General features: G+C 40.4%; 1 protein-coding gene and 1 long non-coding RNA gene across 2 annotated transcripts; both read left to right on the top strand.

Annotated features, from left to right (window-relative positions):
* Nucleotides 1-1,309: 1,309 nt before the first annotated feature.
* On the top strand, nucleotides 1,310-14,606 carry LOC125307397 (dnaJ homolog subfamily A member 2). Its single transcript, XM_048263359.1, has 9 exons — nucleotides 1,310-1,462; nucleotides 3,207-3,266; nucleotides 3,793-4,016; nucleotides 4,368-4,448; nucleotides 11,350-11,483; nucleotides 11,587-11,783; nucleotides 12,465-12,609; nucleotides 12,762-12,889; nucleotides 14,194-14,606. Exons 1-9 carry the CDS (start codon nucleotides 1,385-1,387, stop codon nucleotides 14,380-14,382), a joined length of 1,236 nt encoding a protein of 411 aa, XP_048119316.1. The 5' UTR covers nucleotides 1,310-1,384; the 3' UTR covers nucleotides 14,383-14,606.
* A 6,040-nt stretch (nucleotides 14,607-20,646) lies between these two features.
* LOC125307493 lies at nucleotides 20,647-21,618 on the top strand. The gene is made up of 3 exons (XR_007195729.1): nucleotides 20,647-20,791; nucleotides 20,889-21,000; nucleotides 21,086-21,618. It is a non-coding gene; the product is annotated as an uncharacterized LOC125307493 (long non-coding RNA).
* Nucleotides 21,619-22,918: the final 1,300 nt, after the last annotated feature.

Here is a 22,918-nt window from a genome sequence, read left to right as displayed (position 1 = left end):
GCTTCAACCCATGCAGAGGCAACGGTGCCATGCACAGAATGCGGAACGTGTAGCCTACTTTAAGAGAAGTTAGACTAACGTGACAAATGTCAATATTTTTTCCCTCGACCGGCCCAAAAGTGAAGTGGCCCACCGGGAATTCTCCCGATTACCCACCCCGGGCCTGACGGTGGCCTTGTACATTAGACTACAATGATTAGCCTAGTAGTCGAGTACTAGCTGCTCTCAGTAAAATAGCCTAGTTCAAATGTACAAGGGTTCATTTCAACCAGAGGTGCCTGCTTTTGGATTTTCAATTTCATTTGTGAATGATGCTGAATTGGGACTTATGAATTCAATTTTACTGTAGCCTACAGTTCTGAACTTCTTTCAGATATATCAGCTTTAGAGGGGCAATATCCAAAAACAAGTTGAGAGGAAGACTTGGGCTAAACACACTCTTTAGATATACATCAAAGTCAAAGTCAAAGTCTGCTTTATTGTCAATTTCTTCACATGCCAAGACATACAAAAAGATCGAAATTACGTTTCTCACGGTGAAGACAAGACATAACATTTAGGAAGTCGAAATCATAATTTTCCTTACTGAAAAAAGGCTAGGACTATAGCAAATATCCTTAAAGCTCTTCTTTAACCCTTTCTGGCTATTTTAGCTTGTCATTATTGATCAACTATGCTTTACTGTAAGAAAGAACCAGAAAAGGTTGTATGTCAATTACAATTCATTTAATTTCAAATCCAAGGCTCTGGGCCAATAGGCATATCAAATTCCTAAATCCATAGAGGCAATGTAGGGATGCAATGATGCAACGATGGGTAGCCTTTCTTTTGGTGCTGCTGCATTTCACAGACAGACAGAGAGGCAGACAGACAGATAGATAGATAGATAGATAGATAGATAGATAGGCCTCATTTTAGAAATAGGCCGGCTGTTTGGATACAAAATATGCCTCATGGATGATAAGCTACAAATAGCAAGTTTTTGAGCAATGGTGCTGAGCAAGAACATAACTGGTTCCATTTGATTATCATGATAATTTTCTTATTGAGGATTAAAACACCCCCTAAACAAATGGCAACGTCAGGACAACAATATTCTGGAACATTAGCCAGCATCATTGTTCAAAAAGTTGCCTTGTGTATAATCAATATAATTAAAATATTAGTCTAGTCTACGCTAGCCCTAGGCTACTGCTCGTGGGGACTAAATAAAAAAAAATATATTTTCATTACGTTCATAGCCCTTGGTTGCGCAAATCAGCGTGGAAACTTTTAGCAAAGTAGCGGAAGGTTAAAGTTGATTCTACATGCGTATGACGTTTCACACCGGTTCCTCTTTCTCTTCTCCGCTTCCTCCACAGAAGGTCCTTCGTCAAACCTCACCATGGCGAACGTAGCTGATACTAAATTATACGACATTCTTGGAGTATCTCCTACGGCAACAGAAAATGAATTGAAAAAGGTAAGAACACCTTTCTTGTATTGTGATCTGCAAATATTCAAAGGATGATTATGAGGTATTGTTGAGAAAAGAGAAATTAGCCAGCTAGCGATAAATGGCTAACGCTAACAAGTTAGCCAACCTAACGGCCTAGTTGTAGAAGTTCACATTAGCTGCCATTATGTAGCGATTGTTGGCTGGCTAGTTAGCTTTAGCTAAGTTCGCAGTAATTTTAAAGTTGGCTGTAACGTTAACGTTTAGCCAGGAAATGTTTCTGTTGGTGTTGGGCCTCACGGACCAGAAATGATTAACGTGCTAGCCGTCCAGCTAACGTTAAAAGTAATCGCGTCATGTGGATTAAACGTTATTAACGTTTAATCATAGGTAGTTGGTAGTTTTCTTTGCCATTTGGTGATTAGATTAGTCACATATAACGTCCTAAAAAATGGTTTGCAGTCATGTCATGGTAATATTAACAATCATGTCACCTATCATTGGGTTAACTCAAGGATTGCTAACGTTAACTGTACGGTTAGCCAACTAACGTTAGCTAGCAGCTAGCGAAATGTTGAGACATCATGGTCTATCTGCTAACGTCATGAGTGCTGTTATTCGCATGTTGTCTAACGTCAACGTTCTCGCTAACTTTGCCGTTAGCAGGCGGAATGCCGCATTTCAAACATTAGTTAGGTTATGACCCCTGAAAGTGCCTGGAACCTTAAATATTATTGCTATGAGAAAAGGCTATCGGATAATGTTAGTCGTTAGCTATGTGCAAGTGGCTAACTTGTGCTGGAGAGGACAGAGTTAGCTCGGCTAGCTTGAAGAAATGTGAATGCCCTACCCAAGCGGGTGGAAACAAGCTAGCTGACTAACCTAGCGGCTGTAAATGCTAACGTTAACTTGTTTACATCTCGCTAAGATACCCTGTTAGCTAAAGTTGTTAGCCATTGGACATGCTCTTGAAGCAATTGAGTTATACAGTTATAAGAGTAGCATTACATCAGCATTGCGTTAGCAAATGTTAGTCACACCTAACCTATACATGTAGTCAGATAACGATGTTAACGTTACCCAGAATTCAGGTTAACGTTCGTTGGTTACAAAGCTAACGTTATGCTAGTTCTGTTAACTGGATGTCCTAATTACGCTAACGTTAACCCTGTCAATAACACCGGCGAGCCACTGGATTATCGTTAGTGTGCTATGTCTGTGGTGAACAAAGTTGCCCTGTTGTTCTCTTATCGTATCCCAATTAAATGTATACGTTAACGTTGCCTAGTTTTGCCTGATTTGATGAGTAGCTTAAGGCTTTCCTGGTTGACGGTGTCGTTGGATGTTTAACTTGTTTCTTTTGTTATTTTTTTTTCTCAATAGGCGGCAGGAATTTTGCTACCACAACCCTTGTACTTGTAGCTTAACATATATGTGAAATATAGGATGTTTAGCATTTAGACAGTGGAATAATAACTATGCAAGTGTGCTAATGTGGGTTCGCAAGGCAAGTTTTGTTCTTCCTGGTAGACTCATCAAGGCCTGTAGCCTGCTAGCTGGCTATTTTTCCTTATTCATCTTTGATTCCCCAACCACTGTAAATTAGCATGTTAACTGTCTGCCTAACTTGTCCATTTACTTTCAGAAGTCAGTTGCTTTTATAATTGCTGTAATACTGCTGCGCAGTGACGTTACATATAACAAATAAGGCTAGTTAGCCGGTCTACCTTAATATTTTAAAGATTACCTAATCACCATGCATCCTTTTCAGGCATACCGGAAATTGGCAAAAGAATACCATCCTGACAAGAACCCCAATGCCGGAGACAAGGTACAGACATGTCAATTTAACCAGTTGAACATATACAGTATTTCCACAGTAGGCTTGATGAGGTGAACAATGGCTGTAAACTGTATTTGTATAATTGGTGCATTATGTTGTATATGCAGTATACTATATTGTGAAGACGGTACTTAATACTTAAAGCAGCAGTTGTTTCTGGCAAGTTAAGTCTAGGAACATACAGAATACCTTTCAACCACTATCCAGTTGTTTAATGTCCAGTTGGCATTGTGAAAAGCTTGTCAATGTAGTGTGCTAAGTAGTACTGTGAGCTTTTCATACATTATTGTGGGGTGTTCATCCCAGAGCACAACTCTGCATAGTGCACATCCTGAATGGCTAGTGAGAACAACAGATGTGTTTATCTGTCCTTAACAATACATCAAAATGAATTTGAAGCCAAAACTAGTTGCATAAAGCAGCACTTTTTCCAAACCAAGAAATTAGGTTTTCAGTTGAGTTGTTGTATTTGTCTGGCTCTGAATTCACACCCACTTCTGTTTTGTAAATTCAGTTCAAGGAGATCAGCTTTGCCTATGAAGTATTGACTAACCCTGAGAAGAAGGAGCTGTATGACCGTTATGGGGAGCAGGGCCTGCGGGAAGGGGGTGGAGGAGGCGGTGGCATGGATGATATCTTCTCCCACATTTTTGGAGGTGGCCTTTTTGGGTTCATGGGTGGCCAGGGCCGTCGTAATGGAGGCCGAAGGAGAGGAGAGGATATGGTGCACCCTCTTAAGTGAGTAGATGACAACCAAACTATGTTATATCAACATTTTACTCTGTGCCCATTTTAACATGAAATGTCCACTTCTGTTTTCTCTCATGAATACTGTCAACTTGAGGTAGTGGCATCATTAGTAATCACTGTAGTTATGAAGATATTTAGACATATAGAGTTTGTGTCATGAGATCTGTATTCAAAATTTGGAAAATATGTTTTAGAAGTCAAGTTCAGATATGTATGATAGATTGCCCCAAAGGAGATACCAAAATATTAATAAACTATCCCAAAAGGAAAGTCTTATCACATTTGTGGCATGACAGTTTTGTTTTAATGAAGTGTCTCTCAAAATGAATCTCATTACAGGGTGTCTCTTGAAGACCTCTACAATGGTAAAACAACAAAACTACAGTTAAGCAAGAATGTCCTGTGTGCAACTTGCCATGGGTAAGTATACTTGCAATAGCCTCTTATGTGACACTAAACCTTTTTTCTCACTTGATTCCCTTTTTCTCACATGATTCCCTTGAATGTTGGAAATGGGCTTATGGAAAAATGCTAGCCAGAGTTGAAATGGCTGGACAGGTTTTCATATAACCAGGTCTTAGTATCTAGATCTTCAGGGTTGTAGGAAAAATATCCACAAGTGATTTTCCAATGTATTCAGATTCAGAATCTGCTCCTTAGCCTTGGACCTGGATGACTCATTGCTGTTAGTATTCACACTGCACACACACAGCCTTCATACTAGGGAGTTATTTTACTGTCACAGAGAGATTGAGTATGTAACACATGTATCATTAGCAGATCCATGGGTAATTGGCCACCACTCCATGTTTGACTGTGGCATTGTTACATGTTTGTATACTTGCCTGAATCTTTGGTGTGAATGAAAGCGGGGTCAGTGTTAGGTTGGGCTTATGTCCTAAGTCCTTTTCAAGCCAATCTTAACAAGGAGTGCAGTAGAGATTTAAAATTCATGAGCTCTGACAAAGGCTTTAGTTGCTAATATAGGTTGTGTGTAGTTGTTCCTGATAATGTTTAAGTGTAAAATGTAGGGCTGTAACGATACACTAACCTAGACATTTTATTAAATAACATTTAAAAAGCCTACCTTAACACCAGATGATTACAATATGATAGGCCTATAGTATAATATCAGGGTTTCCCGCAGCACTTTGCAGTCAAGGCGGCCACCTTGGCAAAACATGCCTGCCGCCTTAACTACGTAAAAAAAAAGTAGTCCACCGTGTTACTGTCCTGATTTCTCCCTTTCATTCCAAACCGTGACCAACGCCAGTCTCTCTTCTCCGTAGAACGCATTAAAAACCTGCCATAAATCGAAAAATAATCAGTTTTTATAATCTTTACATAAGTGATCTAGCCTAGCGGGCCATCCTATATCATTGAAATGTATAGTCTGGAATCGAACCATTCACCTCGCTTAATCCAAGAGTGAGCGGAGCCGCGCAAATATCCCGCTAGCTCTCAGAATCAGTCAAATCGCGAACAGCCACAGCTCCGTTTACTTGTCAGGTGTGATGAAATGCATTCATATTCCACTTTTTATGTCATAAACTTTGCAGGCCTATAGAAAGGTTTTGTGGTAGGATTGTCCAATGGTCAAGTTGTTGCTTCAATTTGTGTTTTAATTTATGCGACGCACCGATGCTGAGTTCGTCAGTTTTGCGCACGTTTAAAATGTTTAGCCGACCGCGTAATTTGTCATTTTCGTTCTACAAGTTTCACTTTTCATGTCATGAATGTAACATGCCTATGATGAGGCTTTGCCAGGACCGGTTCTCCCTATACGCACACTACGCAAGTTGTGTAGGTCCCCGCAAGTAAATGAAGGCCCCCTCCATCGTCTCCCCTTCAGTTAGTCAAGCTAGTGACAGACTGGTATACAGTTATAGCGACAGTGTCTCATAGACTACATTAAGAAGGTGAACATGAAACCGAATTACCATTCAGGGCATGAGAAACGTAAGAAGAAACTTTACGAGAATGAACAGCGGGAACTACAGTCGGGTGAACTTTTGTTAGTTCAATGGTTTGATGTCAGCATACAGCCTATATCGTGTTGCTGTCCTATTAGGCCTACAGGCTGTGAATCCCCTGATCTGTCTGCGGCTTGCTTGCCAGCCTTTCCCATGTCACAGTAGGCTACATCGCGAAGTTGTGAAATATAATCGCATATTCCGTTTTTTAAATGTGGGCGACTGGCTACATTTATATATAACCGCGTCTTTAAATGCGTTCATAATAACGTACAGCTGGGGATGAAACTAGCGGGGTTTTTTTAGCAGAAACACGACCAGTTGAAACTAATCCAGGGCTTAAAATTCATTTTTCAAAATGGGGGGGAATTCCCCCCTTAGGTTATTCATGTAGGGGGGGATTTACACAATTTGGGGGGATCGATTCTGATACCAAGTCAAGAATTGCGATTTCAATACTTCGATACTTTTTTAAAAAAAGTCTTTGATTTTGGGGCCCCCACCACCCCCACCACCCTGACGTCATCAGTAATATATACTGTAGTGGGATCATTCACAACAGTGGACATCCTAGATTCTGCTTGACTCTCTCCACACACACAAACACACACTGAAAATGATAGCTTATGTGATATGTTTCTATCATATATTTTTGAATTCATATAGAGTGTATTTATTTAATAATGCGTTTTTTAAAGGATAGCATTTTACTAGTAATTACTAGTAGCTAAACATATTTAGTAATTTGAATGCCTCATATTGACGTTTAACCTATAACACTTAGGCATATCTTTAATGTGGTGTGTAGGTCCAATTGAGTGCACATTGGTGAGGAGTAGGTGTAATTGAGTGCCTGTCACTTTAATACCTGAGTAATTCTATGGAGTAATTAGCCCCCCTTCAACCTGACTGTTTTAGGCTGTAGTCGCTAGTGAATAAAAGTTGTGCATAGTGCGGTATGTGTATGCAAATCATTATGTTTTCTATGTCATACAATAAAGTTTCAAAAAACTAACATGTCGAAGACAATCTTTCTGGGATCAAGTGTTGACGTGACCTGAGCTAGCAGGATAGTTACCAAGGAGCTCTTTCCAGATGTAAAAGTTTGCCATGGTAGCGTAGCCTATTTGCGTAAGCGCAAAGTGGTTCTCTCTCTCCCCACCCGTGTGTGTGTGCGTCTGCATGAGGCTATGGTTCAATTCAACTCGGTAGTTGATCAGTCCGGTCAATAGCACCGCATTCACGCCACTTAATGATTAGGCTATATTAACGTCATCAGACAGGCTGTAAAAGTGCATGCGGGAATTTCTCGCATTATGATGGCTAGAGTTACTTGAACAAATTATGCGCAATACCCGCAATCCCGCAGTGAAATTTAAGCCCTGTAATCGGTGATTTCACTCGTCCAATACATTTTTAAAAGATGTAAATGGTTTTACAATAATTTCAGTCAAGCTTTAGTTGGTTTAGATTAGGCTACTTTCCATTTGGCATAGGCTGCGTTCAGTTGTAGGCTAATGTATTGATTTGCTGTGCATACTGGACAATAGATGCACAACGTAAATTAGGCCTACATGAAGTATTAAAATGATTATTATATTATATAAAAATTATTGAAGGGAATCAGGGGGAGCCAGCTCAGTAGCCTATCCTATGTCTTTGGCAAGTATAGCCTACTGACACAGGTGAAGAACAGTCAGCCTCAGCCAGTAGGCTACAAGCAACCAGACCCTTTAAAAAAAAAAAAAAAAAAAAAAAAAAAAAAAAACTACATTAGCTTACTTCAAGTGTCAAACTGCAGATATCTGAGTGAGTATCAAAACTGCAGTTTTGGAGGAAATTTTTGCAGTTCTTATGCAGGAAATGTATTTTGGACACAACAAAACAGCATTGTACTGCATATAGTACTGTATTTTACTGCAGAAATGCAGTATTTTGGACATGAAAATACTAGGCTACTGCAGTATAGCCTACGGTAGTATAACTGAACTGTACTTTGAAAAAAAACTGCAGTTATTTTTTGTAATGGGATATGTACAGCAAGCATCAAAAGCATGCAGCCCAGAACCTAAAACTGGGCATTTATAGCTGTGAAGGTGATTCACACACAATTATTTTTATTTCTCCTAGTCCTTTAAGGGGAAAAACACTATATTTGGTACTTTCCGTAGAAATCCTAGATGGGGTGGGATGATTGAATTGGGAGCACTGAGGTGTCATGCGACAGTCAAAAAAATGGTTACAATTTGGCGCTCAGAGTTCAGGTTGGAGGGCCCCTTAGCAGGATTTTGCTTAGGGCCCCATGGAGGTCTGAACCGGCACTGTCCAAACCACACACTGTGTGAAACAAACACTATCATGGAATTTGGACATCACAATAAATGAGGATACCCATAAATAATCTACACTGATAAGAGGTTTAATTGACATAAATTACTTTTGTATGTGTAGGCTATCATCTATAAACTACAACAGAGCCTTTCTTAGCAGCCCATCGGTGGTTCTCAAAGTTCCACAAAGTCACCCCCCACCCCGTCGGACAACCTACCACCTTGACTAACACATTTCCTGCGGGAAACCCTGAATATATCTGTATATAAAAAGATATTACTGCATGTCTGATATTTATGACTGCACACTTTATACAGATTAGTCTATAGCCCAGGCCTGCTATTTTTATTACAACTCTACTTCTTTAATTCAGCTGTCTGGTTGAAGCCTGGAAATATTGTAAACAGTAGCATAGTTGGCTAGCTTATCATAGTCTAGGCTACTGATTGGACTGTTTCCCATGTGTGTTTTAGGGACAGGCCCTTTTGGGAAACGTATTGAGATGATCAGTCAACTTGAATACAAGCGTTTTAAACAAATATGTGCAGCATGCTAATGATGCTAAGCGGATTTAATAGTAATTTAGCTAGTCGTCTTCTATGCGTCCTAATTATTTGGATTGTGTTGGCCAAGTCGCGCATGTTCATTGAGCAGGAGAGGGAGGGAGAGCGAGAGAGAGCTGGGCAAGGAGAGGGGGTTTACTTCTATACTGATAGGTAAAGTTGAATACATGTAAAGTCTACAATGAAAGCAACAGAGAGGTATGAATTTATTTATTTATTTTTGGACAACGTAGGCTACCGGTAAGTAAAGCGGGAGATGTGTGTTGCTTATGCGCCCACATAAGCTGCAAAGCACTGCGTGAAACACTAGAAAGGGTGTGTCGCGGTTCTGCCTTTTCACACCGCAACACAGTATCGTGGATATAAGTGTCGCGATTTCGGTTTGAATCGCATATCGTTACAGCCCTAGTAAAATGACAGAACAGAAAGATGTATTTATAGGCACCCTTAACAGTTTTTGACGTTAACATTACGTTTCCAAAATCATTTTATTGGCACAGAACCTCATAACATGACAAACGATACTCCTGCCAATGTCTTAGTGGCCCTCTGTAGGCAGTTGCCGACCTAGCAACTTTCTAGTTTTGGGTAGGACCCCCAAAAAAAAAAAAAAAAAAGGAATTCAGAGATCTTTTTCTACAGACTGCTGTCGGTTTCCTTCTATATTATATTGGAGTTATATTCATACTTTGTTGCAAAGGATGCATATTTATTATTTACGTTTATTATTGCGCTTCTCAACTGTAGGGGAATAATGAGAGCAATTCTTGTTTAGTGCTGCTTTTACCATGCAGGTATTATTATAACTGGAGAGTGACCGTCCTGCCCCCATACATTTTGGCTAGCTACTTCAGCCAAAAAAGTTTGAAATGGACCGCAACCATCCTTATGAAAATGTCATTTCATGGGTGCTCGTCTCTGGCACCAGCTAGGATTAGTTCATTAAGTTCCATGTTAGACAGAGACAACGTATGATACAACGGTATGTTGTTGATGAAGATTGGATATTCTTTTAGAGAAGTTGTTTGCGAACGTACCTCACCTACCCTCGTTACAGGCACACATTTTTTTCATTGGTTGGGATAACATTTTGGGGATGGTGCTGGAAGTCTGCCCCGTGTCTCGAAGTCTTGGCCTATAATGGGATGTTCATATGTGATAATAGTTTTTACTGCACCAAGTGTGAAAATTTGCAGCTTGTTAAACCTACACTTGCAGGCTGATGAAATGAAGCCAATGCAAATTAAATTTACCGATAGAATCCCACACTCCACGGGTGTATTGTGGTTCGAGCAACTAGGCATTTTAAGAGCCTGTAACTGCTGTCACGATCACAAACTTTTCTATTCAATTGATGCTACCTAGGCTATTTAAATTAAAGGAGACAGACAGGGTTGTTGGATATATTGCCTCGACTGGCAGCCTGAGCATTGGAATTAGTTTTATTTCTTCTAGTTACCACAAAGCCTGGTATAACACAGCCTAAACCATGCAGTTAAGTCAAGTATGCCGGTGTTCTGTCGATTTATGCTACCTTGTCGAGATGAGCTACCGTAGCGCAAAACAATAGCATTTTTGATGAATATGGCCCTGTTCTGCAAGCTAAAATGCTTCTACCATCAACACACTATTAAATGTTTGATAGAATAATTTCAGGTGCTACATGACAGCACTATGGAACACGTATTTCAAAATGGAGAGGTGAAATAAACAAATCTGAATGTGTCGTTTTTTGTAATATTTTCTTTTGTTTTGTTTCTTTTAGCGTAGCAATTTCGATTGACAGACGTGAACTATTAAATATTGTACGTTGAGGTAGCACAACATTTCAGTAAGTGTACTTCTAACAGTAGATTGTGAGTTTTCTTTTCCACTGCGCTTCCGTGGTAGCATAACTCGACAGGTAGCCCAGTTTGACAGAACACCGGAAGTGGCAACCATGGAACGCCATGTTTTAAAAAAATTGTCGGTGGCCAAATACCATGCTAATTGGCTAACCCTCCAAATCCCGACCCCCTGGCTTTAACTGACTGCTTGAGATTAAAATTGATAAGTCTTAAAGCAATTTGGAATTTTTCTCAGTCTGCATGATGGTGCTGTGCATAAGTTGGAAAAGCTATAGTGGTCAGTATTATTTGTTGGTTTTCTTTAGTGTTCATTGATGATGCACATCTGCTCCCTTGCCGCCCTCTCTGACTGCTTTGTCCCAGAAGCAGTAGTTTTTTAAATGGCAGTAGTTCAGATGCAAGATGACAGCCAAGTATGTGTTAATAAGTCTGTTTCCCTTCTGCGGTGCAGTTAAATAAACCGGTTGTGTCAGATTATTTTCAAAGTGGATGAACTCCAGCCCTTTAGTAACTCTTCCATCCCTCCACTCTCATCAGCTCTGTGTTTTTGCTCTCTTCTCACACTGACTGGTTTTTGATGTGTGGCTTTTGATGTGTCTGCCTGCAGCCAGGGCGGGAAGACCGGTGCTGTCCAGAAGTGTACGGCCTGCAGAGGGCGTGGTATGCGCATCATGATCAGACAGCTGGCTCCTGGGATGGTCCAACAGATGCAGTCCGTCTGCACTGACTGCAACGGCGAAGGTAAGCCACTGTGTGTTTCTATACAACTCATTGTTTTGTACAGAGTGATTGGTGAATATTGAATATAATATATTATAATCGTTGATGGCCTGTTTGCTTGAAGGTGAGGTGATCAGTGAGAAGGACCGCTGTAAAAAATGTGAAGGCAAGAAGGTGGTGAAGGAGGTGAAGATCCTTGAGGTCCACGTGGACAAAGGCATGAAGCACGGGCAGAAGATCACCTTCGGAGGTGAGGCAGACCAGGCACCTGGAGTGGAGCCAGGAGACATCGTCCTCGTCCTGCAGGAGAAAGAACACGAGGTAATTATTCAATGTTTCTGAGAAGCCTCAGTGCTAAATCAATTAATTGAATTGTTTGGTGTGTTTGTGTTTGTGTTTTTGTGTGGGTGGGGGGGGTATTGGTATATATTGTTATACCATTAGCTATGTTGTTGCCTTATCTTATCCTATTAACACAGTTGAGTTTTCCATCACCTGTCAGCCATCTCTGTAATGAATCCTGTGGTTGGGCCTTAAATCTTTAAGGGCCAGTGTAGCAGCTTGCCATGACTGCGTGTCATGAGCACCCTGTAGGGCACTCCAGCCCTGTGCACTGATTTCCTCTCAGTGTGGCCACCATCTGGCCACTCTCACCCAGACCACGGAGTCCACAGTGCTCCCTGCTCAGTTATGTCAGCTCCAGGACCAGACTGCCCCTTGAGATGAGATGACGGCCCCTCAGAACAGCCAGGCTAGCAGACACATGTTGATGACACCGAGCCTTACTGCCTGCTGTCAGCATGACTTTCCTAGTGGTGGATAGGGCACTGACTGAACAGTAGATGGTGTAGACTTTAATGATGGTTCTTAAACACCAACCCTGCCACCATATTACTTAATTGCTTAATTACTTGGGTTTTTTTTTTTCAATTGAAAGATTTGTCTGTACATGCATGTGAGGAAATGATTCCCATTCATTTATCAAATGTATTCTCATTTCAGACCTACAAGAGAGATGGCAGCGACCTACACATGGTTCACAAAATTGGTTTAGTTGAAGCACTTTGCGGATTCCAGTTTACACTGAAACATCTAGATGGCAGACAGATTGTGGTGAAGTACCCTGCTGGAAAAGTTATTGAGCCAGGTGAGAGGCCCTCAGAAATGATGCCCTTTACAGCCATTTGTCATTTGTCTAAAAGTGTTCTAGCATTGTGTATGTTGTAGTGGGGTATGTTCTGATGATGGTGGGGTAGTCTTGCGTGTTCTGGTGATGCTGACTTGTTGTGTGCTCCGCAGGCTCTATCAGGGTGGTGAGGGGAGAGGGCATGCCACAGTACCGCAACCCCTTTGAGAAGGGAGATCTTTACATCAAGTTTGATGTGCAGTTCCCAGAGAACAACTGGATTAGCCCAGAGAAGCTCACGGTAAGTGACGGCTGACTGATGCATGATTCCTCCAGTGCTGGATGGGCACGCACTGGCAGTGGATGTTACTAAATCTGAGGAAATGGGTTGGATTAGTTGTAAACCACAATGAGCCAGCTACAATTTTGAGGGAAAACAATTAGATTTAAAAAATAGATTAAAATGTTGTTAGGAAAGATCTTCATTGAAATCGCAGTAATGAGTAAAAATCTACCATGTTAATTTAAATCATATATTCTTGGTTAGAAAAGACTATTGTTTTCTGTCAACTGCCAAGGTCTATAATACCCTTAATAGACCAGAATGTTGAGCTGTCAAGGTACGCAGTCATTGTTACCCAAGGGCCGCACACCGTACCTTAATAAATTAGTCGTAGCTAATGGTGATTGTCTGCCAGATCCTGAGCTGATAACCGAATGGGTAGATGACGTTAGCAAGTGGCCAGAGGTTAATTAGCCGGCATATATGGCTATCTGGTTGACAAGCCCAGCACACGCACACAATTCAATGGAATGGAAAACTTTCTGACCCCGACATGCGCACACCTTTTCTGTGACGTGAGCTGTGAAGAGGTGTATGCTTGGGTCTTGATGAAGAATTGTCCCACCCCCAAGCACTCAGGATTAGTTCAGTACCCTAATGAGGCCTTGAAAGACTGTAGTTTGAATTTGCATTCTGAGGCTGTGATTTGGTTGACCGTAGATCTAAAGTAGAAATCCTCGGCAATGACATTGACTGTTTATTTCGCTCATGATATGTCTTGTAAAACAAAGCAAACATTATATAGACATGTTAACAAGGTTAAAAACGTTATTTTCACTGGAGGTTGCCTTTAACTTATTTAATTACATTGGCCAATCTTAGCATCCTGTAAATGTAGCTAAGATCTACTTTTTACTGCATCTCTGCCTATGAATTGTCCAAGTGAAATGCAGTTAGTCCATGGCTCCTAAATTCTTCATGCAGTATAATGGTATAGCTGAAATGAACAGGCTACTGGCTAATATCCAGCTGGGTAGTGCACGTACACACTGACCTGCACAGTTGGTTGGCCTAGTTAATTATGAATGATATGATTGTGTAGTTCTGTATGCTTTGCAAATTGGGATTCCAGTGAGAATTCTCCAAGGTCCACTTAGCAGTCCAGTATTGAAACATGAAACTCATGAAGTTCTCTGTAGTCTCTGTCAATTTAGTATTGTAACCCTGTTCTTTGTAATGCACAGGTTTGAAATGGTGATGTTTACACATTTGGCTAAATGGTATATTTTTTTCCTTTGTGCATTGAATGAATCTGTGTACAGGAGCTGGAGGACCTGCTCCCCACCAGAGCTGACCCGCCGGTCATCTCGGCCGATGCCGAGGAGGTGGACCTACAGGACTACGACAACAGCCAGAGCTCGTCTGGTGGACACCGCCGCGAAGCCTATAACGACAGCTCAGATGAGGAAGGTGGCCACCATGGCCCCGGTGTCCAGTGTGCCCACCAGTAGGACTGCCCATCCCGGCACAACTCGGGCCCAACTTGGCACCAGGAGCGGGGAACATGGGGAAGCAGTGTACCAGTTGCACAACAAATTGAAAGGGCGTGGTTCTGATCTGATCAGGGGTTTGCCTTAAACACAAAATGACGCATCCTTCTGTCCTGCCCCCCTTCCCCACTCAAACACCCACCTGTAGTAAACGCACAGCCCAAACATCCCCGTCCCTATGCCCCACACACTGTTCCCACATGTACTCAGCACATCTAGAGGCAACCCCTCCCAAACACACACAAAGGATCAAAAGGTCATTTCTCTCTGGTGTGGTGTGTAACTCATCCTTTGTTGTCATAGTATTTACGCAAGTTCATTTAAATTAACCACAAATGCAGTTTTGTGCTGGGACATTTTTTGACCTCCAGAGATTCTGTGGCTTAAGAGAGAAACCCAGAAGACTTCAAAACAAAAGTAAAGACGTCCTTCAAAAACATCATGGGACTCACACCATCACATTTTTAGGTTTATTTGTATGTATCTGTGCTTGATTTTTACCACTTTATTTTCTTTGTAGATTTTTACTTTTTTTTTTTTTTCTTTCTATTATATTTTAAAAGATTGGAACCGAAGACAATGTGTATAAAATTGAAGTGATTGTCATTAAGCTTTGTATCAGCTGCTGTCATGCAGAGCAATGTGATTTATAAACTAGAAATAAAATTCAGTCGCCTGTATCCGTCTTCAACCCAGGTGCATGTGAAGAGCTTCAGTCCAGTCCCTTCAGTGATTTAACATCCGTTCAAGCTGGAGACACGAGACAAATAAGAGATACAAGATACAAAACGGCAAGCAGCTGTAGTTATAGGACTTCTGTGGGAAAAAAAGTTTATCAAATTGAATAAAATGTTCTTCAAATCTCTTAAGTAATGCCACCTTTTTTAATGTGACTACTGTAGGTGGGCAAGATGAGCTCTGCAAAAAAAGTTTTCAGAGCTTTTGCAGTTATGATTACATTTGTGTATCTGACTGGTAGATGTTAAGACGGTGCATTTAATCCTGAGGCGGTATTTTTTTCATTAAGGTGTTGCAGACGGCACCCCAAATGTCTTTGATGCCCTTTAGTAGATCCCATATTTTTGTAAAGACACAAATATACATCTTAGCGTTATTCTTTATCTTGGCTCAATATTATCCACTTTGAATTGTCAGTCCTACCATAGTATCAGTTGACTACATCCACCAAGATGGATTCTCTGAGGTCAGTCTACTACATCTACGGTAGTTTACAATCTTTTCCACTAGATGGCACTATATCTCAATGTCTGTACACAAAAGCTTAGATAGGAATCCACACTCAATGCCAAGACATTGCAATTAGGAACTTTATATTTATCAAGGAAGAAATGTTTATGTGGTTGTCAGTGTGTAAATCTTTCATAAATGTCTCATCTTTAAAACCACTTCATCTGCAGTGTCCCGCCGGCGGGACGTTTACCACCCCCCAACATTCTAAATCATTTTTATACGTCAGATCGTTATGTAGCATAGTCATATTATACATCATTTGAAAGCTTGGACTCTTGGGAATCGATACATGTTTTTCATGTAAAATATGTGTAGTGCTTTACATAGTCAGATTAATCTTTAATATGTCTCAAATTTAATCAGAAATTCCCTCCTCTGCTTTTGGTGCTTCCCTACCTTCTAGCTGCAGTGTATATCCTTAGCAATATGCTAGATATAGCATATTGGGTCTTGAAATATTCAGAGGAATCCATATAAATTGAATAATGTTATTTTATCCAATATTAATTGTGCAGATGTATAGTCAATCTTATACACACCAATTGAATTGAACTAGAAATGGAAAAGATTTATATTTTTGTGTAATTATTCCATATTTAGTGTAGTCATTTCATATCAGAACCCCTGAACAGGATCTCAAGTTTCTATATGTCAAACATTTGATGGTAGGCCCCAAAAGAGGTGGGAACAATGCCCTCTTAAGCAGGCGCTGTGCAATTTCAGGCAAAACCTGGAAGTTGGTATTAAGAATTAAGCTGTTAACATTATGGATTAGAGTGAGACAATTTAATATTGTATGTCTTTAATATCTTAGTATTAGATGGTAACTTCAGTGACCTCATACAGGTATGTAATAGACTGTTTGAGCTCTTCACAACAGAGGATCTTCAGGTAGATACCTAATTGTTTTTTCCTCTCTTTCATCAGGTAGAAAACAGACTAATTATTCAAGTTCAAGTCAAGTTTATTTATAGCGCATTTCATACACAGAGCTCATTCAATGTGCTTTACATAAACAAAAGCAAACAGTTTACATTACATTTAGCAGACACTTCTTGACCAAAGTGACTTACAAGGGATCACATTGTCCCCGGAGCAACTTGGGGTTAAGTGTCTTGCTCAAGGGCACAACGGTGGAAGCCGGAAATTGAACTGACAACTTTCAGGCTACTGCAGCTAGCCCAGCTCCTTAACCACTACACTACCATCGCCCCCAGTACATAAAGACTACAATAAGCAATAAAATAGTTTAAAAAACGAATTAAAAGACAAAAAACAACATAGAATGATTAATAGACAGAGTGCAAAACAACAAAATTACTGGTACACCGCCAACAACTTAACCTGTGTGCTTTATAGTGTCCTAGTCAACCAACAACTTAACTCAGGGATGGTGATCCTAGTCAAACACCCAGTGAACAGCAGCACTGTATATGGAGATTCTTAAAGTAGCTCCGAACTGTGCGTGCACACATGTATTTCCTTTCAGGGCCAAAAACGCCCGACCAATAGGGCCCGATAGTCCCCCCTCGTAGAGTAATTAACACCTAAATAGTTAACACTCAGGTGTCAGGCCACGACTGCACGAAAACGACAGGCATATTTTTTCTTACAGTTTTTTACGCCTTTAACGACACCGGTGAAAAAAATCTTGCGTCCTCACGAAGAGGTGAAAACGAGCGAAAACGCTGTTTATGATGTCTTTGTAAATGAGGTTTAATTAAAAACTGTTTCATTCGTCCCGGTTCTTTTGCCTGCATCAAATTGCGCATTTGGTGCACATCTACTGTAGGCTTAACATGATTTCTAAGCGACTTGTAGGCTTATATCTGAGTCATTATAGTAATACTAGGGTTAGGGTTTAATGAGTGTCAAGTCGAGGGCAGCTGGGTTTAAGAGTCAGAGGTTAGGGGTGGGCGCCGTGTTCGCATGAAAGGGCCAGGGCCAAAACGATAACAAACTTGACAGTTTTCACGAACTGTCGTCGTGTGGACATGGCCTCAGAGAAACCCGGTAGAGCCGTTACACTCTCAGACTATGGCCATTCTGTCTATTCTGTTTAGAATGACAGGGTGACTACTTCACATAATCCCCCTATGCCCAGCTAAGGGCAGCAATAGTACAGCAAGGAACAATAGTACTCATCCCAAAGACAGCTCTGTGAACTGGTTAATGAGGATCTTACCACAAACTGCAGAATTTTGAACTATGCCAAATAGTTCAGACAGGGACTCAGACATGTTACAAAAATTACCTTTAACAGACAATCACAAAGCAGCACAAAATCACACACAGGATGACAGAAATACATACACATAACCATAACATAACGTAACTCAGGGATAATCCTAGTCAAACACACAGTGAACAGTAGCACTCTTAATGGAGATTCTTGAAGTAGTCCCATTTGTGTGCGCACCCGTTTCCTTTCAGGGCCAAAATGCCCGACTGATAGGGCCCAATAGTCCCGACTGAGTAGTTAACACCCAAGTAGAGCTTCAAAGAAGCCTGGTAGAGCCGCAACGCCCAAGATAGAGTCGTTACACCTTCAGCGACTATGCTCGTTCTGTCTATTCTTGTAGGATGACTGGGTGACTACTTCACAGAATCCCCCTTTGCCCAGTTAAGGACAGCAATAAGTAAGTATAAGTATATATACTCTTTTGATCCTGTGAGGGAAATTTGGTCTCTTTCTGTGAAATTTATCCCAATCCGTGAATTAGTGAAACACACTCAGCACACACTAATCCCGGCGCAGTGAGCTGCCTGCAACAACAGCGCCGCTCTGGGAGCAGTGAGGGGTTAGGTACCTTGCTCAAGGGCACTTCAGCCGTGCCTACTGGTCGGGGTTCGAACCGGCAACCCCGCGGTAACAAGTCGTAGCGCTAACCAGTAGGCCACGGCTGCCCCAATAGTACTAAAAGGAACAATAGTACTCACCCGAAGAGTGCTCTGTGAACTGGGCAATGCACATTTGATCAGTTAGCAGAAAGCATCTGAGAAAAGTTTAGATCTGAAACTGGCTCCAGTTGGGGCAACTTCAATGTCATTCGAAAGTTGGTTCCAGATCTGAACTGCATAGCAACTAAAAGCTGCTTCACCATGTTTAGTTCTAACAGCAGGTTTTACTAACAAGTATTTAACCTGAGACCTGAGAGGTCTGGAAGTTCTGTACTGCTGAAGCATGTCTGCTAGATAATTTGGTCCAGTTCCATTTAGTGATTTATAAACAAGCAGAAGCACTTTAAAGTCAATTCTGTGACTTAAGTATTGGAGTAATGTGGTCAGTTCTTTCAGTTTTCATTAGTTTTCTTAACCAGAGGTGTGGACTCGAGTCACATGACTTGGACTCGAGTCACGATTTTCATGACTTCAGACTCGACTTGACAAAATTAGAAATGACTTGTAACTCGACTTGGACTTCCATGATATTGACTCGAGATTCGACTCTGACTTTGCCCCTTTGACTTGTAATGACTTGACTTGCGGCATGGGTAAAATTTTATAAAAACAACTATTTTCGCCCATAACAACTTCAGCAGCCTCAGAAGTGATTGACAATGGATTAGAATGCATTAAATAAGCTACTGTTCAATAAGAGACAGAGCCACAACTTTGACAGACAATAAATGCATTGATATACAATATTTATAACACAGTGTAATTATTGTGTAAGTGTAGTTATCTTACCATTACAACAATATTAAATTAAATTCCAGACCATAGCCTGCTAAATATCGGAAGGTGACCTTTTTTCTCTCTTTTACTTATGTGTCACTTAAAGCAATGGTTCGGAGTAATTTCATCCTAGGGTCCTTTGCACAATGACCCCGAGCCAAACACCCTCCCAGAACCTGTTTTCCCTTGGTCGAACCCTGGCCGAGTAGCGCTGTCAGAAACTAATGAGTTTCTGCAGTCGTAATGGTACCAACTTTTATCTCGTAAATTACCCCACTAATAATGCCCTGAATGCTACAAAACTTCTGCAGTAGTACAACTATGACCTTTAGTCCAATAACGAGGCATTAGAAAGTTTGTAAGTGCACCAGGAGTTTATTTAAATAAGACTTGCCTGATTATCTGCTACTTTACCGCTGTGTCAACGTTTCTTAGTGCCAAAACGGGAAGCATAAGCATTGAATTAGCTGAAGCATGTAGCGGTCAGTAAAAAGTAGGCTTCCCACATCACCCACCCTCTCACTCTCCCTCAACTCTCTCCTAGCAAGTGAACAGTATATATTGTATTATATTATATTGTATAACAATATAATATATATATATTTTTTATAGGAACATTTCTATGACCCTTTGTCACATACAGGATTCATAGAAATGAGGCTACGAAATATCAGACGAAGCCTAGAAGAGGGCCAGCGACGCTACCACAGGAGAAAATTTAGTTGTAATTCTGCGTTGGCTCAACCATCTACAGTGCAACCATCTACAGTGCAGTCATTAGATGATAAAGAAATTAGTGAATGGTTGTCAATCATCAAAGGGATGAAACCATCATCAGAGAACATGTGACCAATAAAGACTGCAATGGAGAAAACTTTCAGCCATCGCCGAAATTGGATCAGCACCCAGTCTGTCGCAGACATTGTCCAACAGTATCCTCGGTTTATAGATGTCCCGAGTCTGGTTAATAAAGTTTTCTTTATTGATATGTACTTGTTCTTTGCTTTTCTTGTAAAGCAAGCTTGATTGGGGTAAACGTTCTTCTTGTGTGTAGATAGATAGATAGATAGATACTTTATTGATCCCCAGAGAAAATTCAAGTAAACAACATCTATGTCTTTAGTTTTAGGTGAGGTGTCCTGTTCTGTTTCCCACTCTGAGGTTTCCTGTGTTTTCCCGTTAATGGTTTTCTTAGCATGTTTTCCTCAGTCAATATGAGGGCGTAAGGACAGGGGATGTGATGATACTGTGTGAAGACCTCTGAGTAAAATTGAGGGCTACGCAATTAAACTTGTTTTCCTATGTTTCCCGTATCAGCTGGATGCAGAGCTGCTCATTAGGAGGTGGGAGTCATCATTCATCCCCAAATTGAGGAAGATTGCTGCTCTAGAGAAGGGAGTCGTGTTCTCCTTACTTGATCAGGCTGGAGACCAGAATGATGGTAAACAATTTTCATTTTTTGAACGCTTTGCCTCTGCTTTTTGTGTAAACGTATTTGACATATTTAACGTTTTGCTTATGTCCTTCAAATGCTATAGTACATTACAGATTCTGACTCACCTACTTCCACCAACTGCGTCAGGAAGGGGATCAGCCTCAACCCGATGCAGTGTGAAGTCGGCCATTTCTTTCCTGATCAACTTTGTGCCGGTATGTACGTGCACCATGAAGGAACATAATGAATAGGCTCCAGGTCAGAATGATGTGTATAATACATGTGTACACTTTATTTCAGCATGGGACGAGCATCTCCTCCCTATGCACTTATGATGAGGGGTCTTCAAGGACGCAGCCAGAGCTTGTCTGCATCGGTCGAGCCCAGCACGACAGTTCGTCATTGTTTCCAGAAATGACAGTCACAATTCCACTGCATGATGACAGCTTAACCTTTAGACAAGCTCTTCAAGTTCTACTGGGTATGCAACGTTGCTTATCCTGCTCAGCTTGCATCAGTTTTCATGTTTATTGAACATATGTATGACTTGCCAGTGACAAAGACTGTTAGACGACCTAAAGTTTGTGTGTATTGTATTATCTGGTATGTGTTCTCAACTGAATTTTATGAATGCTTTTCCTGTGAGTAAGTGATGAACTTTTTTAAGGGACCTGCTGTCCTCCTGGGTTGGGTTGGGTTGGGGGGCAGGAGGGTTAAAAATGTTAAAATGTTAATGTTTTGTATTAAGCCTAGATAAAGGTATTTTTATGAATAACTTGAAGGCAATGTTAATGTTAACACATGAAAAATAAACATTCCAAAGTATTTTTCAACTTGGATCTTCATCTTTATTCGTATTGATTAACCTTGTGGAATGACACATAATTGTGTTGGATAACTGGAATTCCGAGCACACTAATGTGTAAATAGCATTTTCACACGTAACACATAACTGTGTTAAAATGACACATTATTACACATCCTTGTGTCACTATATTGACACAACTTATGTGTCAGTATGCTTACACATCAACTGTGTCACCATTAACACAAGTTGTGTTGTCCCAAAGAGAACTGATTTGATGTGTTGAAATTCAACAAATGTTGTGTTTTTAACACATTCATGTTTAGAGTGTAACACAGCTAGTCTATCCTTGAATTTGTCATTGTAATCTATACATCCTATATCTTGTTCTACCCATCTGGGAAATTATAATGCATAGCTTATGTCTCTTATGTCAGCCTTATCAAGGGAAACCATTAAATTAAAAAGTTATTTCTACTGACATGCTTCCTGGTGACATAAAAACACAAAATTTGTGGGATAGATTGGAATCTTGAAATATAATAATCGTGACGCTGGGATATTCTATGGCTCACCAATTTACGAGATGTATACGTACTGAGTGAAACAAATATTTTATTTATTATTATTATTATTAGGACAGCAAGTTCATTATCTTGGGTTGCTATTACATTATTGTGGTTGGCAGGTCATTGTCTGCAGCAGTCCTGTAGGCCATCTTTAGAAAAAAACGTGTAGCATGCTCAAATTGATAACACTCGTTAACTAGAAAATGCAATTCCAGGGAATTACCATTGCATGTAAATGCAAAAAAGCTGCTGTGTATAACATTACATTACTTACAGTATGATTATTCAGATTACATAGACGTGTCCAGTATTCTTGAAAACCACTTACTTGATTAGATGTTAGCTTAGAGTATATGACAGTCAGTAAAAATAAATTGTTAATTCAATATGGATCAACATTCTTTGTTTTAATACAGCAGAATGATACTCAGAATACACTAATGAACACTTAACAACCAATGTAAGCTTGAAGTAAAAAAAAAATCACAGTTGTGTGTGTGTATATATATACAGAACTTGATAATGCCAATCATATTATCCTAATACTGATCTATTTATCAGTGGTAATTCTGAAATGGCAGCAAGAGCTAGAGGTCTCAGTTAATTGTAATAAATAGGTCACTTTTGATGGTGATATAGACTGAAGAACAAGATTTAGCCCTTCAGATGATCAGTTTTAGACAGAACTTAGGTTAGAATCTTAATTTTCACACAGCACAGCTCAGGTCTAAAAACAGAGGTCTAACAGCACAGCTAAAT

This window comes from Alosa alosa, chromosome 14 (genome assembly GCF_017589495.1).
Source record: "Alosa alosa isolate M-15738 ecotype Scorff River chromosome 14, AALO_Geno_1.1, whole genome shotgun sequence".
Classification (NCBI taxonomy): Eukaryota; Metazoa; Chordata; class Actinopteri; order Clupeiformes; family Clupeidae; genus Alosa; species Alosa alosa.
This window is presented reverse-complemented; position numbering and strand designations above follow the sequence as displayed.